Source organism: Dasypus novemcinctus, chromosome 14 (genome assembly GCF_030445035.2).
Source record: "Dasypus novemcinctus isolate mDasNov1 chromosome 14, mDasNov1.1.hap2, whole genome shotgun sequence".
In the NCBI taxonomy this organism is placed as follows: domain Eukaryota; kingdom Metazoa; phylum Chordata; class Mammalia; order Cingulata; family Dasypodidae; genus Dasypus; species Dasypus novemcinctus.
The window spans coordinates 57,420,254-57,437,877 of record NC_080686.1 but is presented as its reverse complement, the minus strand read 5'-3'; the positions used below and the strand labels follow the sequence as shown (position 1 = coordinate 57,437,877).

At 40.1% G+C, this 17,624-nt stretch overlaps 2 protein-coding genes across 3 annotated transcripts in view; one reads left to right on the top strand and one right to left on the bottom strand.

Annotated features, from left to right (window-relative positions):
• The first annotated feature begins 1,935 nt into the window (after window positions 1-1,935).
• CCNE2 (cyclin E2) lies at window positions 1,936-16,857 on the top strand. 2 transcript variants are annotated; one of them, XM_058275744.2, is made up of 12 exons: window positions 1,936-2,286; window positions 3,412-3,451; window positions 3,547-3,643; window positions 3,720-3,773; window positions 4,745-4,896; window positions 5,773-5,908; window positions 10,081-10,227; window positions 10,926-11,021; window positions 12,704-12,838; window positions 14,194-14,305; window positions 14,801-14,958; window positions 15,346-16,857. In XM_058275744.2, exons 2-12 carry the CDS (start codon window positions 3,438-3,440, stop codon window positions 15,457-15,459), a joined length of 1,215 nt encoding a protein of 404 aa, XP_058131727.1. In that variant the 5' UTR covers window positions 1,936-2,286; window positions 3,412-3,437; the 3' UTR covers window positions 15,460-16,857. The 2 variants fall into 2 exon arrangements, with proteins under 2 accessions (XP_058131727.1, XP_004474757.1); XM_004474700.3 differs by lacking the exon at window positions 1,936-2,286 and adding an exon at window positions 2,388-2,491.
• Window positions 16,770-17,624, bottom strand: part of INTS8 (integrator complex subunit 8) — a 79,913-nt gene continuing 79,058 nt past the window's right edge. Inside the window, exon 27 of the mRNA XM_004474699.4 lies at window positions 16,770-16,968. Coding sequence (XP_004474756.2) covers window positions 16,852-16,968 — 117 coding nt within the window. The 3' untranslated portion in view covers window positions 16,770-16,851. The remainder of the gene's footprint in view (window positions 16,969-17,624) is intronic.

Genomic DNA, 17,624 nt, shown 5'->3' with positions numbered 1-17,624 from the left:
CGTGGGTGACATCCCTGCATGGCAGAGCACTCCTTGGGCGCATCAGCACTGCACGTGGGACAGCTCCACACGGGTCAGGAGTCCCAGGGTTTGAAGCCTGGACCTCCCATGTGGTAGGTGGACGCTCTATCCCTTGAGCCAAGTGCGCTTCCCATAATCTTTTCTAGAGGAAACCCATGCCTAGAGGAGTCAGTAACTTGCAGTAGAGCAGGATGGAAGCTAGGTCTAAATTGGGAGGAAAGCTTACAGTTCTTTTCATAATCTTACTCTGACCACTGAGCAGGCACTTGTAATATGGCAGAATACACTCTATTCATCCTCCACACAAAGCCCTCTTGGGATTGTTTCTAATGTCTCCTTTATCATGATTGGCCTCTGTTCACTTAATAGTCAATGGCATGACCAAAGTACATCTCTCATTAGTGTGTCGATTACAACTGATTTACCAGTTAGCCCAGTGCTAGGCATATAATAATCAAATATTAATTCTATTAATACAAATGTTAATCGACATCCCTTATTTTCAGTACACCTTGATTATCAAATTCACTGATTTTAGCCACTAGTTTTGCTTATGCTCTGCTAACACAAGTTTATTAGAAGACCTCCCTTTTCTCTCCATCATGCGGTTAGAACTTTAAACTTTCTCATTAACGGCGTCTTGAAGTGACTGCAAAAGGGAGAATTATCATAAACATTAATAAATGGTATAATGTTTCCTGGAAATGACAAGGTACTGGGCCTCTTCTTATTCACTCACCTTGGGCAAGACTCCTACCATTTCCTCAAGCGTAAATTTGGCAGAAAAATAATTATTTGGCGACAAAAAATGACTGTGATAAGAGTAGAAAAAGAAAGTGAAAAAAGAACCCTGTTAGCTTGACAGCGCTGCGGGGGCACTGGTTATTCCTAGGCTGTCTGGCGCGCCCGGGAGGTGCTGCACAAAAGGCGCGGGCGGGGATCCGCGCGCCGCCTCCTGGTGCATCTCGGGAAGGGCTCCCGCCGGGCCGCGGGGGCCCTCGGGTCTAGCTTTCTCCCAGCCCCTTCCCGGTGGCTCACTCGGAGATGCAGCAGAGAAGCCCGCGCTGCCGCGAGTTCAAGGACAAGGAAGGCTCCGCACGGCTCCTCCACGCTGGGGTTCTTTGTTCCTGCAGTTGTCCCCAGCCCTATTACTCCCGCCCTAAAATCTGTTTGTGGAATATCCTCGGCAGGTCCTACTTGATGCTGTCTAATCCCGGGGCTCGCTGATGCGGGGACGCTAAAGGAGGCAGCATGCTGGCCCCTCAACTTAAATATGGAGGAATGGAGAGAAAACGCGTCGGACGGCGTCCTCCCGCGCTAGCTGGAGGCGGGCGGCTCCCTCCCGCGCAGCCGCTCGCGCGGGCTCCGCAGGGCGCGCAGGCGGCGGCAGGGCGGGGCGCGGCAGGCGGGCCCGGGGCCTGCACGTGGTGGCGACCGTTCTCCCACCGCAGTGGTAGCAGGGCCGCCGCTCTCGCGGGCAGGGGGAATTGCCACCCCAGGCCCAAATCCGGAACGATGGTTTATCTTTGAGGGTCCCAGAAGTGGAGGGTGGGAAGAGAGGAAGCGAGGGCGCGGCCCCGCGCGAGCATTTTCTCGCGCAGGGACCGCAGGGTGGGAAGCTGCGGGGCAGGGCGGCTGGGTCGCGGGATTAGCCACCCACGGGGAGCGTAACAAGGTTAGCGGAGCTGGGTCAGGGTTGATATTACCTCGGCCGGCGGGCTGGGGTAGAGTGCTAGTGGCCGTCCTGAGCGTGGCCGCGCTGGGACGCCGCCGCGGACCCCAGGCGGCCGCAGGGGCCGGGTAGGTCGCGAGCGGGGCAGTGTTTACATTCTGCAGCCGCTCCACGTTGTGCTGCAGTCCTCGCCTCCCATTGGCCAGGTCGTCAGCCAAAGCTTCGCTCCTCCCGGAGTGGGCGGGCCCTCCTGGTCCCCGCGTCTCCTAGGAAAGGGCCGGGATCCCCGAGGCCTTGGCGGGATAGGCAGGGTGCGCCGCAGAATGGCCGCTTCTCGGCGGCTGTCTGCTGTCCCGAGTCGCCTCCACCTGGCCGTACGCCGGGGCCAGGCCGCGGCCCGACACAATCGCGAGCCGAGAGCTGACGATGGGAGGGGGCAGAGTACTGGCGGGAGATGCGGAGGCTGAGCGGCGGGTGGCCGCGCCGCGGAGGAGGAGCCTCTGAGACTCCTCTCGCCTCTGGGCCGAGCCGGCATAGGCAGGGCTGGTGGACGTCGAGTGAGGGCCTGGGCGACCAGCCCTGCGGCATCTCGGGTGGGCTTCCGCGAACTTAGGGCAAGGCGCGGCGGGCGCCGCTGTGGGACGGGCGGGCGCGCGGGCTGGCGGGGGAGGGGAGCGCGCAGTCCGGAGGTGTCAGTCTGAGGCGCATGCGTGCGGGGCGGGCCTGGCTTGGCCTATATATTGGGTTGGCGCCGGCGCCAGCTGAGAGCCAGGCGGTAGCGAGTCCGGCGGTGAAGAGGTGCTGGGTTTAGGGGGGATGCGGGAGGGAAAAAAGATTCGCTGGGCCGATCCATCCCGCGGGCGGGACCCTGAGGGAGGGAAAGTGGAGGGCTGAAAACTAGGGGGAATGGGTGGCCCCTTTCAGTCCCTGTCAGGTCCCTTGGCAGATACCGGGAGGAGAATGGAGGGCCTCCCGAAGTGAGAGGCCATAAAGCCCCTGGTTCTTGGGAGCTTCTTCATCCCACTTCCATTTGGGGAGCTATTCCGCGGGAGAGAGGATGGGGTCTGGATCCCCTTTAACGGGGAGACAGGTTCCCCGACCGTCTCGTTTCCCCCTTTGAGCCCTCTTCCTTCACTCCTTCTCCCCATACCAGGGGTCTGGGTCCCGATGCCCCCTCCAAGCAGCAGGCAGGGCCCTGTTACTGGAAAGGAGGGAAAAGAGAGTTGGAGGACGTGACACAAGTCTCAGTTTCCTCCGCCCCCTGCTTCCCCGCCACCGCCGCTCTCCAAATTGGCGCGGAACCGGCTTCTCCACAGCGTTTTGCCTCCACAACCCCCTCTCTCCGCGGCTCGTCCAGGACGGGCGCGGGAGCTGCCGGCGCTATCCCAGCCCCACTTTGGGTGTAGGGGGAGAGGGTGGAGGACCCAGAAACGGCCCATTTGGGGGAGATAGGTCTCCCTGCGCATTAGGAGTGCAGGGGCTGCTTTGTAAATTTTTGAAGACACTTGCGTCCTGGCTGTGCATTCAACTGAGGAAAGACAGCCTTGTATCCAAAATTAATTACCATGAGCTAGCTAATATAATGCAGAAAACCTCGTGTAAAGAGGCTTAGTCTATCTCCTGAGCAACTTAGCTGTAACCCGCGAATCAGTGTCTAATTAATTAGCACTTGACTGGATGACAAAGTGCTTGACTGGTGTTTTCCTTCTCCCCTCCAGAAGTTTCACACACCTGAAAGAAGAGAATGTCAAGACGCAGGTAACACTTGGCTTGGAGCCGTGTTTCAAAGTTCGCTGTTGCCTTTGAAACGCCAGACTTACTAATTAAACTTCCTTTTCAAAATTTCACCACAGTAGCCGTTTACAAGCTAAGCAACAGTCCCAGCCCAGCCAGAGGGATTCCCCCCAAGAAGCCCAAGTAATCCAGGCTAAGAAGAGAAAAACAGCTCAGGTGAGTTGAGAGAATGAGAGTGAGAGTTTTCTTTGCTCCGAACTTAAGTTTACCAGTGGTCTCTCTTATTTTCCAGGATGTCAAAAAAAGAAAAGAGGAGGTCACCAAGAAACATCAGTATGAGATTAGGGTAATGTAGAACTGGGCTGGGTGGGTTTGGGTAAAACATGCAGGACAGGGTGAATAAGAACAGAATTGTGTGTTAATGTTTTTGCCACAGAAAGATTCCTCTGATACTTTTACTTTTAATACCCCAAGAGGTCAGCAGGAAGGCAATTATCTTTGGGAGCTTGTAAAAGCCTGAATTCTACCAAAACTGCAGAGTAAGTTTGCATTGAAGCAGCTGGTTCCTCTTTATAAATCCCTCCCTCTTGAAGCTGCCTGGTGCACCAGGGCCCGCCTCATCTGTCCAGTATACTGTTCTTTGTTCCCTCTTTGACTACAGTGGAGGGTACTAATAGCTGCTCCTTGGGCATAAAGGATGTGAGATCACTGACAGCCTGGCACCCAACCCTTTGCTACCTTTTCTTCCTACTGTGCTGTACAGAAAGCACTTTAGAGATGATCCTTCTTTTTGAAAACAGCATTGATTGGGAAAAGGGTCCTTTACGTAATTGATTCCACTTGATTCCATTTTTAGGATTTTTCTTTCAAGTATTCCAAAGTATCTGAGCAGGCTTAACCAAAAAAAATAGCATTTTATGCAACAGGGTGCATATGCCACTACTGTTAGATATAAGGGACACCTGCAATTTTATGATCTTGAACATGATTGATATTTTAAACCACAGGTGCAATTTTGTTGCTATTCCTTTCCTTCTCTAAAATATCTAATATTTTGTATTACCAGAATTATATATTTTATTGTCTAAAACATTTTACCTCTTACTTTTTATAAAAATTAATCGGAGCTATTTTGCTTATTTGTCAAATATGAATGTCAATTTAAATTACCTAGATTCTCAGCTGCGCTAGCTAAGAATGGCATTTGGGCAAAACTATAGATTGTTTAGAAATGCTAGTTTTCATTTATGAAAGATGCAAGACAAAAGCTGGCTTCCCATTGCACAAAATAGTTTGTTTTGTTTTTTTAAATGACAGAATTGTTGGCCACCTGTATTATCTGGGGGGATCAGTCCTTGCATTATCATTGAAACACCCCACAAAGAAACAGTAACAAGTGACTTCTCCAGATTTACAAATTACAGATTTAAAAATCTTTTTATTAATCCTTCACCTTTGCCTGATTTAAGGTAAGAAAAATTTCAGTAATTTTATATCAAAGCCTAAAATTATACTGATCAAACATGGCTCTATTTTGAATTATCTTTTGCCTTCATTATAAAATTTATAATTTTTATAAAAAAAAATTGCTTTATTAACATTTAAGCGTACATTTTATCTCAGAGCAGTGTCATTTGCAAACTATATGGGTATTTATCACAGATTTATAAAGTTATTTTCATTTTCTAAAAGGCTTAGCAGAACTGAATCACCTCAGAGTTCAAATAATTGATCTAAATTTTTTCACACGTATAACTTTCATTTGATGTATCAACCCTACTTATTATTAAGCTTAGAGTCCTATAGCTTATACAAAATTTGTCCTTTAATATTTGGCTTTAGTAAGCAAACTAATGGACTCAGGCACTGAAACTCCCTAGTCTGTCCCACCTTATTTACGTCCACTAAAGGTAACTCTAGTATAGAAGATCTATTTGCAGATGATTGAGATGTGTCTCTAAACTGATCATGTACTTTAAATACTTAACATTTTGGTGTTGCTCTTTACCAAACATGGGTACCTTAAACAGGAACCTCCTTTATAAATTTAAGTAACTGGAGACTAGAAAGCACTTCTTTGAAATCCATCCAGTTAGATTATTATGGCCAAGTTCTTTCTGTGTTATTCAGGCTTCTAGTTTTTAGGTGCTAAGGAAATGGTTTCTAAAAATTAAGGGAGAAATTTTTTTCCGGATTTACCTTAAGTAGCTAGCTTCTCCTTACAAGTTCAAATCAGAAGTTGGATTTTAGTTATGAAAACTAGACTTATTCTATGTACAACAGATAGCTTGTATATATTATATCACACAATTTAAATCATGTGTCTTTTTCCTTCCTTCCAATAGCTGGGGATGTTCAAAGGATGTGTGGCTAAACATGTTAAAAAAAGAGACTAGATATGTTCATGACAAGCATTTTGAAGTTCTGCATGCTGACCTGGAACCACAGATGAGGTCAATACTTCTAGACTGGCTTTTAGAGGTATGTTTCAGCAACATAAATTTCATCTCTGAAATTTACATCTTTGGATGTAAATGTGATTTCTACTATGCTCCCAGTTAGGGTATATTATCCATTGTCAACAGCCATCTTTTGAGGGGTTTCTTATTGTAATTGATGGTACCAAACCAGAAAAATGACTTTTTTTTTTTTTTTTTTTTTTTGAGGTACTGGGGCCAGGAATTGAACCTGGGACCTCTTATGTGAGAAGCTAGCACTCCACCACCAAGCCACATTGGCAATCCTGAGTTGGTTTTTTCATTTGTTTGCTAATTTTTTTGTTTTGTTTTTTTAAAGATTTATTTTATTTATTCCCCCCCTCATTGCGCTTGCTGTCTGCTCATCTTCTCTTTGGAAGGCACTAGGAACCAAACCTGGGACCTCCCATGTGGTAGGCAGGAGCCAAATCGCTTGAGCCACATCTGCTTCCCTCTTGGTTTTTTTCCTGTTGTTGTTGTTTTAGGAGGATCTGGAAACAAACCCGGGACCTCTCATGTGGGAAGCAGGCACTCAACTGCTTGAGCCACATCCATTCCTATCCTAAGGACATAGCCGCTACATCCCATAAAACCCAGTCTCAGTTAAAAATTCCTATTATCTGGGAAGCGGCTGTGGCCCAATCAGTTGGGCTCCCATCTACCATATGGGAGGCCCTGGGTTTGCATCCCAGGGCCTTCTTGTGAAGACAGGCTTGCCCGCATGCTGCGAAGAGCCAGCTCAGCAAGGTGATGCAACAGAAAAGGGAGACAAGCAAAAACACAGAAGAGTGCCCAGCAAATGGACAGAGAGCAGACAGCAAGCAAGCTGCAAGGGGGGTGGGAAAATTAAATAAATACAAAGAACACACATCGAATGGACACAGAGAGCAGACAGCATGCAAAAAGCCACAAGAGGGGATATAAAAAACAAATTCCTATTATCTGTGGGTTTTGTTATGTACTAGGCACTAGGTACTGAAGATGTGCAAGATGTACAGAATGTTTAGCTGAGTTTTTTTTTTGTCTTTATTTTTTTAATGTTACACTCAAAAAATATGAGGTCCCCATATACCCCCTACCCCCCTCACCTCACTCCTCCCCCCATAACAACAACCTCCTCCATCATCATGAGACATTCATCGCACTTGGTGAATACATCTCTGAGCACCACTGCACCTCATGGTCAATGGTCCACACCATAGCCCACACTCTCCCACAGTCCACCCAGTGGGCCATGGGAGGACATACAATGTCTGATAACTGTCCCTGCAGCACCACCCAGGACAACTCCAAGTCCCGAAAACGCCCCCACATCACATCTCTTCCTCCCACTCCATATCCCTAGCAGCCACCATGGGCACTTTCTCCACACCAATGCCACATTTTCTTCGATTACTAATCACAATAGTTCATGAATAGAATATCAGTAAGTCCACTCTAATCCATACTCTATTCCTCCATCCTGTGGACCTTAGAATGGCTGTGTCCACTCCACATCTATATCAAGAGGAGGCTTAGATTCCACATGGATGCTGGATGCATTCCTCCTGCTTTCAGTTGTAGGCACTCTTGGCTCCCTGGTGTGGTAGTTGACCTTCTTCACCTCCATGTTAGCTGAGTGGGGTAAATCCAATAAACCAGAGTGTAGGAGTTGCAAGTCTGGTGAGGCTCAGGGCCTGGCTATCACATGGTCAGTCCAGAGATTCAGCTCCCCTGGGTATACACTAAACCCCAGCACCAACTACAGAACTGTTAAAAGTAACAGGAGAGGCTTGTGGACAAAGATCACATCTGAGTCCAGCTCTATCACACAGAAACACAAACTCCAAAGTAGGGCCAACTGACATGGCACTGAACTCCATCTGCCATGACAATAGAACCTGTGGGTCTCTGTTGCCCTCAGAAGAACCAATACCTGGGGTTGTATCTACTTTATTTGTCTCTGGGACTCTGAGATGACTGAGTTTTGAATTCGGCTATGCAAAGAGAAGAACTGGAACTAGACTTCAGGGCCTTCAGAAGTCCTTTTCTGCATCTCCACAATCAAATTATGGTTTGGAGTCTTGATTACTATCTTCTAAACCACATGGAGTGGGAAGCAGATTTGGCCCAACGGATAGGGTGTCCGCCTACCACATGGGAGGTCCAGGGTTCAAACCCAGGGTCTCCTGACCTGTGTGGTGAGCTGGCCCATGTACAGTGCTGATGTGCACAAGGAGTGCCATGCCACCCCGGGGTGTCCCCCGTGTAGGGGAGCCCCATGCACAAAGAGTGCACCCTGTAAGGAGAGCCGCTGAGCGTGAAAAAACTGCAGCCTGCTCAGGAGTGGTGCCACACACATGGAGAGCTGACACAGCAAGATGATGCAACAAAACAACACAGATTCTGGGTGCCACTGACACAAGCAAACACAGAACATACAGCGAATGGACACAGAGAGCAGACAACTGGGGGGGTGGGTAGCGGGGAAAGGGAGAGAAATTGAAAAAAAATTAATTAAATAAACCACATGGAGGCTTTGAATATCAGAAAGCCCTAAGCTCTCTAGGCTTTCCTGTAGTTTTCCTTTAATTATATACTTTTCTTTCAGAAATACACTATACCAATTAATTTAAAGGAAATTAATAGTGGTAATAGTCATCCTAAAATTTCTATAGATTTGTGCCAAAATTTTCTCTGTTGTTCAGGCTCATTCCCTTCTCCTCGGGATAATTCTAAAAGTCTCTAAAAGTACTGATAAAAATAAAAATTTTCTCTGTTGTTCAGGCTCATTCCCTTCTCCTCGGGATAATTCTAAAAGTCTCTAAAAGTACTGATAAAGTAATTACTTGCATTGATGATAAACTGATTTTCTTTCAACCCTTGGATATCTGCTCTATAGTCTCCCTGTGTTTAAGGTAGATAAAGATGATGCATCCTAAAGGAGAAAACTACAGGCTTTTTGATGGAGTAGCACATGGCAGAGTAGATCTCAGAAGCTATCAGAATCGTTTTCTGACTGTAAAATATCCTTTGTCATCTTGTTTCTTGTTCTGACTAGAAAGACTGATTATATTTCAATTGTGCGCATATAAGAGGGTAATTATGACTTCTGCTGTCTAGTGATTACGGAAGCAGCTTAAGTACAGTTATAATGTTATTTTTTTTCCTTTTTTATGTTACATTTATTTTTTACCTGTGGTTCTCTATCCTATTTATTCCTTTTTTCTTCTACTATATATGTTAAAACCATACAGAATAAACAAAATTCAGAAGAGTGTTAAAACTCTACTTGATCTTAGTATATTCTTTTAGTCCAGGAATGCAAAGATGGTTTAACATCTGAAAATCTATTAGTTGATTAACTTAATACTTTAAAGGAGAAAAATCATAAGATCTCAATAGATGCAAAAAAAATTTTTGTAATTCAACATCCATTCCTGATTGTGAATCGTGGTAAGCTAGAAATAAGTGACTTCCTGAACACAACAAATGTTTGTTAAGACACTGCATGTATTTTTATACCTCTATTTACTTATCTCTAAAATGGGGGTGATAATGATACCTATTTCATGGATTTATTGTGAAAATCAAATATTTTCCCTGTAATAAGTGTAGAAATGACAGCTACTCTTTGTTATTAATAACAATGGTGAAACATTAAAGGAATTCTCATGAAAGTCAGAAACAAGGAATAAGATGAAGATTTTGTCTATTACCAATTATTCATTTAGTATTCTTCTATAGCTTGTAACCAAAGCAATAAAACATGCAAAATAAATGAAGTAAAAACATTGAAAGGAACCATTGTCATTTTGTAGAAAATGAAGAGAAGTAGCTTGAACTGTTAGAATTATTATAAGCATATAAACTGAGCATGAAAATATACTCATACCAGCAATAAACAAAATTAGCAAATAGAAAGGAGTTTTCATTTGTAATCAGCAAAAACTATAGTGTATCTAGTATTAAATACATTAAGTCCCATGTGAAAAAAAGCTCTAAAACTACTAACAGTAAATGGTAAAAGATTTGTATAACCTTTTTGTACTTGGTTAATATACTTTTTCCAATCTTAGCTTTGATAGCCTAAAAAGCAAATTTTGCTTAAAAGTTACCCTAATGCTGAGAGAGGATTTTCTAATTTGGAAAAATTCAGAGGATAATATTTAATATTTAATATTTGGATTCTTCTAGGTTTGTGAAGTATACACACTTCACAGGGAAACATTTTATCTTGCGCAAGACTTTTTTGATAGATTTATGTTGACACAAAAGGATATAAATAAAAACATGCTTCAACTCATTGGAATAACCTCGTTATTCATTGCTTCCAAACTTGAGGTAAGTTCTCAAAATTTATCTGTAGATTTTGAGAGTAGGAAAAGTTTGTGATCATGTATCAGTTTTCTTAAGTGTATTTTTCTTTTTCTTCCAGTGTGTCTGTCTTGAGCTTTAAGGGCTATCCCCAAATTTAGTAAAGAAGTCTGTATTCAGTCCATCTTTACTTACAATCATACTGTGTTTCTGGTATCTTTCTAGACTGGAATACTAACCTTTAGCCTATTGTCATTTGTGGCAGGCATCTCTTCTAGCCCTTTATTCATTCTAGTTGTCATTCTGTAGTTTGTTAAGACAGACCTGTCATAAGTCAAACTACACAAAGTATTTTCTGATTAACCATACATTTGTATCAGGGTAAAGGAAATGTTTTTAGTTTCTCAAACTTATTTGCTGTATGTCTACTTATGGCCTGGATCTAGATATAAAAAATATCTTTAAATATAAGGTTGTTTGGGGAGAGCAGGTGTAGTTCAGTGGTTGAGCACCTGCTTCCCACGTATGAGGTCCTGGGTTCAGTCCCCAGTACCTCCTTAAAAAAGCTATATACTTTTTTGGGGTTAAGTATTTTAGAAAGATTACATATTTATGATCACTTTGTGAAGCTATCTGTACAAATAAAGATGGTATATGGTCAATATATAATTCCTCTGTTTTAATCTTAATCTCAATTATGCTTAATAAAAATTTCTGTTTTAAAGGAAATCTATGCTCCTAAACTCCAAGAGTTTGCTTATGTCACTGATGGTGCTTGCAGTGAAGAGGATATCTTAAGGATGGAACTCATTATATTAAAGGTAATAACTATGCCTTTATTTAGTTGCACTAAGTAACACAGTAAATATTACTGAATCCCAAAGACTATTATGTAAGCAATCAAAACTGAAGTTTTAGCATTAGGATCCAGTTCTATGAGGTTAATGGATCAAAATATTGACAGAAGTTATGGCTGAGAGGGAGATTTATGGGCAGTTTTTATCCATTAAACTGCACATTTCTCTATCATATTTCTTATATTGAGGATATGTTTCTTCACTAACTTATTAACAACAACCATTTTCAGCAGGATATGGGTAGTTGGCATAGCATATTTATGACTGAATTCCATGAATGATTCTCAAATTTTAGTTCTGATTTTCTCTTTCCAGCAGAACTAGGAGGAGAATTAGAATTATTTTCATTTCTTTTATTCTTTCTATATGCAGAGGAAGGGCTATACATAAAGGTATTTGATCAGACCTTGAATTAGAGATTCAAGGTAAATGTTAGCTACTGGAAGGTATGTAATTAAATTTGGACATTGTGGGTTTATAAATAGAGTATATAAGGAACAATAGATTACCTTCCTTTACAAATTATCTGCAGTTAACTGTAAACACTTGATTAATAATTCTCTTAGAATGGGATTTTGGTGGCATGCTGATATGGCACTAATAAAAAAGTTATCTAGGGAAGCAGACTTGGCCCAATGGATAGGGCATCCACCTACCACATGGGAGGTCCGCGGTTCAAACCCTGGGCCTCCTTGACCTGTGTGGAGCTGGCCCATGCGCAGTGCTGATGTGCACAAGGAGTGCCCTGCCATGCAGGGGTGTCCCCCGCGTAGGAAAGCCCCACGTGCAAGGAGTGTGACCCGTAAGGAGAACTTCCCAGTGCGAAAGAAAGTGCAGCCTGCCGAGGAATGGCGCTGCACACACAGAGAGCTGATACAGCAAAATGATGCAACAAAAGAAACACAGAGTCCCACTGCCGCTGATAAGGATAGAAGCGGTCACAGAACACACACAGAGAATGACAGAGATAGCAGACAACCGGGGGGGTGGGAGGGTGGGAAAGGGAGAGAAATAAAAATAAATCTTAAAAAAAAAAAAAGTTATCCAGATGCAAGGTAATCCAAATTCTGATTTGAAGTATAGCTGACTAAGGAAAATGTGAAGAGAAGATGGAATTCTATGGGCATTAAGATTCTCTGTTCTCTCCTAATTAGACTAACTGCAGAATCCCAGGACTTGAAAGATACCATAAATTAGGATTTGCATTATTTTTTTAACTTTTCCATTTTGACCAGAAGCCATTGGAGATCACTAAAAGTCCAAATGCAGTTCTGAGAAGATGCGAATGGAATTAGCTGTGAAGCCACTGAATAAAATTAAGAGCAGTTTCAATAAAGTAGTTAACATATTTGTGAGACCAAGCACTATAAAAAACTGGAAAAGTAGGAAAGACTAAGTCTCAATGAATTCTATAAATAAAAAATAATTAGGGAATAATAAAGGTGTCTATTATCAATAATAGACTTTGTAAAACATAAGCATCTTTAGATTGCAAGTTATCTATATTTTTAATAGAAAACGGGTCAGAATAGAAATCCTACAGAGAAGCAAGCTTAAAGCAGAATGTCTTAAATGACTTAAAGTAGTTATATAACATGGTATATGTGCCTATATTTATTAAGAGACATTTTTTATTTCCTTAACAGGCTTTAAAATGGGAACTTTGTCCTGTAACAGTCATCTCCTGGCTAAATCTCTTCCTCCAAGTTGATGCTCTTAAAGATGCTCCAAAAGTTCTTCTACCTCAGTATTCTCAGGAAAAGTTCATTCAAATAGCTCAGGTATTTTGACATTTTTATTAAATATGTTGTTATTACAGATTTTGTTTAGTGTATTATGGTATTAAAAAGTCTATTCAACAAAATAAAGCATATTGAATTCACTCCTTGACTAGAACAAAATTTTTGATGCATAAAGTTCTACTCCCAGTATTTGTTTAATTCTGGAAAACATAGTCTTTAAACCTTTATGAGTAGGAGTCCAAACTAGAGTTAAATATCTGTTCTTGATATAAAATGGGGAAAGAGTATTTTTCAACTAGTTGTTTTTAGGCTTTATAATAGTACAAAATTATTCTGTATGATTATCTTACTCTGTTGTTTGATTACACAGAGTATAATATATAACATAAGTTATATATTAGAATTAAAATCACTGCATTTTCTTAATGGATATTTTAAAACTTAAGTTCAAATTTAACTTTTCTAGGCTAGAACATAACATTCTAACAAAGTTACTAATTAGAAGGGGAATCTCTTTCTAGCCTACTCTTAAGTATCTTAAGCTTGCCATATATAAAAGTGAAGAAAATCTACATTCTACATATATAGTGAAAATCTCACAGAATTTAAGAAATCTTGGGTATAAGTTGAAATGTGTGTTTTAAATCCAGTAAACATACTGAGAACACTAAAATTGGATAACCAATAAACAATGTGAAAATAGTTTCTAACACATATAATAGTGATATTTCACTTCCAATCTTTCTATTCTTATTTCTATTCTCTTCTGGACGAATGGGGGCAAACATAATTTAAGTTTTATTCCTCTGGTAATAATACCTCTTACCCCAGGCCTCTGAAATCTAGCATACTGCTATTTGCCAAATTGTTATTGCCTGGATTAGTCTACCCCTTAACTAATGTCATTTTTGGAATACCTTAGGTATTCTAAACTAAAATGCCAAGGAAAAGTATTGCTTTCTCACGTATCTTGGCAAATGCTATTTCCTATACTTAAGAACATTCTCTTCTACCCAGTCTTCCTCCCTATATTGTCTTTTAGGATTCCTTCAAGGCATCAGAAGCCTTGAATGAATTTCATACACCTGAACTATCAAAATTTTACACCAGAACATCCCTGTCTTCCCCAATCTGGATTAGGTGACTCCTACTACACATCTCACTGCATTTTAACAAGTCTTTACTTACCTATTCCCTGACCCACTATCCCAAGACTAGAGTTCTTTCAGGGTGGTGGCTTGATTATCCTCAGCTCCCCTAGCAAGTATCTAGCAGTTCCTGGCATATGAACCACATGATACACACTCTAAACTGTTAGGTGACTGTTTAGAAATAACATGTAGTATTCACCCTTCTCTTCCTACATTACTTGTAATTTTGCTTTCTCCTATTAGCTATTAGATTTGTGTATTCTAGCCATCGATTCATTAGAGTTCCAGTACAGAATACTGGCTGCTGCTGCCTTGTGCCATTTTACCTCTATTGAAGTGGTTAAGAAAGCCTCAGGTAAAACTTTTTATGTTCACAACTTTAAAGGGATGGTTAATCTATGAACTTTAGCATCTTGCTAAATGTGACTTTAAAACTTAAGTGGGAAAGAAGTAGCAATTTAATGATTAGCTTCCTTTCTGTTAGTACTTTCTAATCCTTAGTGTTATTCACAAACAAAAAAGAATAAGGCCAACTGGAATTTATGTGAAGTGAATTGTCATCATTATAGTTCTGTTTTACTGAGTTCTTTGGGATTTAACAATTTCACATGTGGAAGGTACTGGTTAAGCAGCTCTGAAATTCTTTTCCTATTAAAATAGTCAAGAGAAAAAAAAATAGTCAAATTATAAATATACTTTTAAAGTGACAGTATTTTGATCTGCCATGATATTTGATTTGGGTTTCTTTGTAAAATGATTTTTAAATAACTTAAAATTTGTAAGCAGAATGAAGTACATTAGACATGTTAGATGAAATGATGTAACCGTTCATTTTTCTAACTTTATCTAGGATTGGAATGGGATAATATTTCAGAATGTGTAGACTGGATGGTGCCTTTTGTCAATGTAGTAAAAGGTACTAGTCCAGTGAAGCTGAAGACTTTTAAGATGATTCCTATAGAAGACAGACACAATATCCAGACACATACAAATTATCTAACTATGCTGGTATGTTTTTTTGCGGGTTTTTGTTCTTAGTAACTAGTAAGTCACTGGAACTGGTAGTTAGGCTGCTAAGAAATAATACTTCAGTCAATAATATAAGATGCTAAAGGGACAGAGTCCTCAAGGGAACATAATTCAAACTATATAAAAGTTTTAATAACTTTAAAGCTAAAGCAAGATTTGTATCTCAAACCAAAGCCTATAATCCTATACACACACACACAGTTATAGGCAGTTGAAACTGTTGCATCTTCAGAAGAGGACTATTCATGGTTATAAAGACATTAAGCATGAATAATCTCAAATGAGTACCCAGAAGGTGTGATTATTTTACTTTATTAGTGTTCTATTTTAGCTGCTAATATCTGCATGATTTCTTCACCTGTGTAGGATGAAGTCAATTATGTAAACACCTTCAGAAAAGAGGGGCAGTTGTCACCAGTGTGCAATGGAGGCATTATGACACCACCGAAGAGCACTGAAAAACCAACAGGAAAACACTAAAGAAGTCGACTACACGAAGGAATTGAAATTGACCAAGTATTGGGCAAAATTTCATACACCTGAACTACTAAAATTTTACACCAGCCATTGTTGTGGTTGTGCTAACCAATCTCAGAGGTTATACGGCCTTTCTTTGGTTAAAATGCCACTTAAAATTGGCACTAACAGAGATGTTTAACTCCTGTTAGCTGTTAAAGAAACAGCAAGACTTGTTTACAAAGATGACTTCATTCCCAAGGTAACTGGCTAGAAGCCAGCCATGATTTATGCCATAACAACTTTTTTATTTCAATCCAGTGTTACTACTATGTTTATCTTGATAAACTAGGAATTTTATTATTGGGGTTTTGGACTAGTTATGTGCTACCTTAACAGGTACATTAAGTGATATAATACTTTTTGAATCTAGCATTTAGATTCTCAAAATTCATGCACTCTTGACTAGTGCAATTTGGTTCTTGAAAATAAAATTTAAACTTGTTTACAGAGGTTTAGTTGTGACTAATTTATCTACAGCTGCTGTAGCAAGCTGTTATAAGACTTGAATTTTTACAAATGTAAACTTTAATCTGTTTTTTAACCAGCTTATTTGTCTTGTCATAATGCATTTTTTAACAAGCAAGAAAGGCTTAGATGAACATGGTGTTTAAACTGCTCTAAACAGTGGTAGTACCAAAGAAATTGTAAAGAAGATAAATGCTGTGGCTCCTACTTGGGGTCTATGTGACACATAGGTTATTTTATAATAACCTTTTTATATAATACAATTTGAGTGAAAAACTTACATTCCTTTTAAAACTATTTATATGAAAAAGTCACTTTATTACTCTAAGATATCCCTAAAGTTTTTTTTTTTTTTTAGTTTAGTTAAACTAAAGCTTTATTTATGTTTCCCAAACTGGTAATGCCCATTTTAAAATCCTACATTTTGAGATAAGGACAGTGTCAAAGTGATAAAGCTTAACACTTGACATAAACTTCTAAGGCAAAAGAGTATTAAATGTATCCTGACTCCTAGAAATCTATTTATTACTTAAAAAATAAAACTTGCTGTATATAGACTAAGCTACTTCTACATAAATATCTGAAATTAGTTTTTTCATGTATTTCAGCCTCAAAAGTGAATTTAATTAGAAAACAAATTATCCTAGATCACTAGGTTACTGTTACCTAATGTGAATCTCTTCCTTTGAAGGAATTATAAATTTAAGCTATTGTTATGGTATGAAGTCTTCTGTATATTTTTTTCTAAACTAATGTTTCAGTATTTTGTCTGAAAAAAAAAAAACACCACTAAATGTGTACATATGTATTATATAAACTTAATCTTTTAATATTGTTCGTTTTCAGCCCACTGTTTAAAAAATAAAACTAAAAATTTTAACTAACTGCTTAAAAGTAAAGTTTTGCCATTGCTTGGAGAAACTTTTTTTTCCTTCTCTGCGCTGCCAGCTGTAACACTTCTTCTGGATTGCTTGCATTCAATTCCGTCTGGCCAATGGCTTTGATCTTACAAAACAAAACAAAACAAAAATGATATTAGAGTTCTGGTCAAAATAGTCTTGCTAGTAACTCTAATATAAAATTACCTACATGCTATCAATATAAGTTAATTTAAGGACTAATTGAACCTCTAATCGAAAAACCCGAGTTGTGGAAAAATTAATTAACATACAGACAGACCAGAGCCACTCTTAAGGAATTAAAGACTGATTGTTAAAGTACAATTTACGGAATTATCATAACATTTTATTACATTAAGTACTCCAATCTGAGCTCTACATGATAATTTAACACGACATATTTTTACAGTTATATTAAACTAGAAACAAATTTTAAGACTTAAAATAGATCAAAAAAGAATTGTTTCAGAGCTATACTTTCTACTGTATAAAACTACCTGCTTGTTGAGTACTGTAATAGCATACAGTAGCTCAGCTTCTTTCATGATAATAAAGAAATAACCCAGGGGAAACAAAGAGAGAGATTGAGAGGTGAGGAGTTTTGTTTGTTTTTTGTTAATTATTATTACTGAAACAATGAAAATTCTCTAATAATGACTGAAGTGAAGAACATACAGCAATGTGTTTATATGAAATACAATTCATTGTCCAAAAAAGAAAGGGAAATAACCTACTGAAAATCCGTAATAGCATTCTGCTACG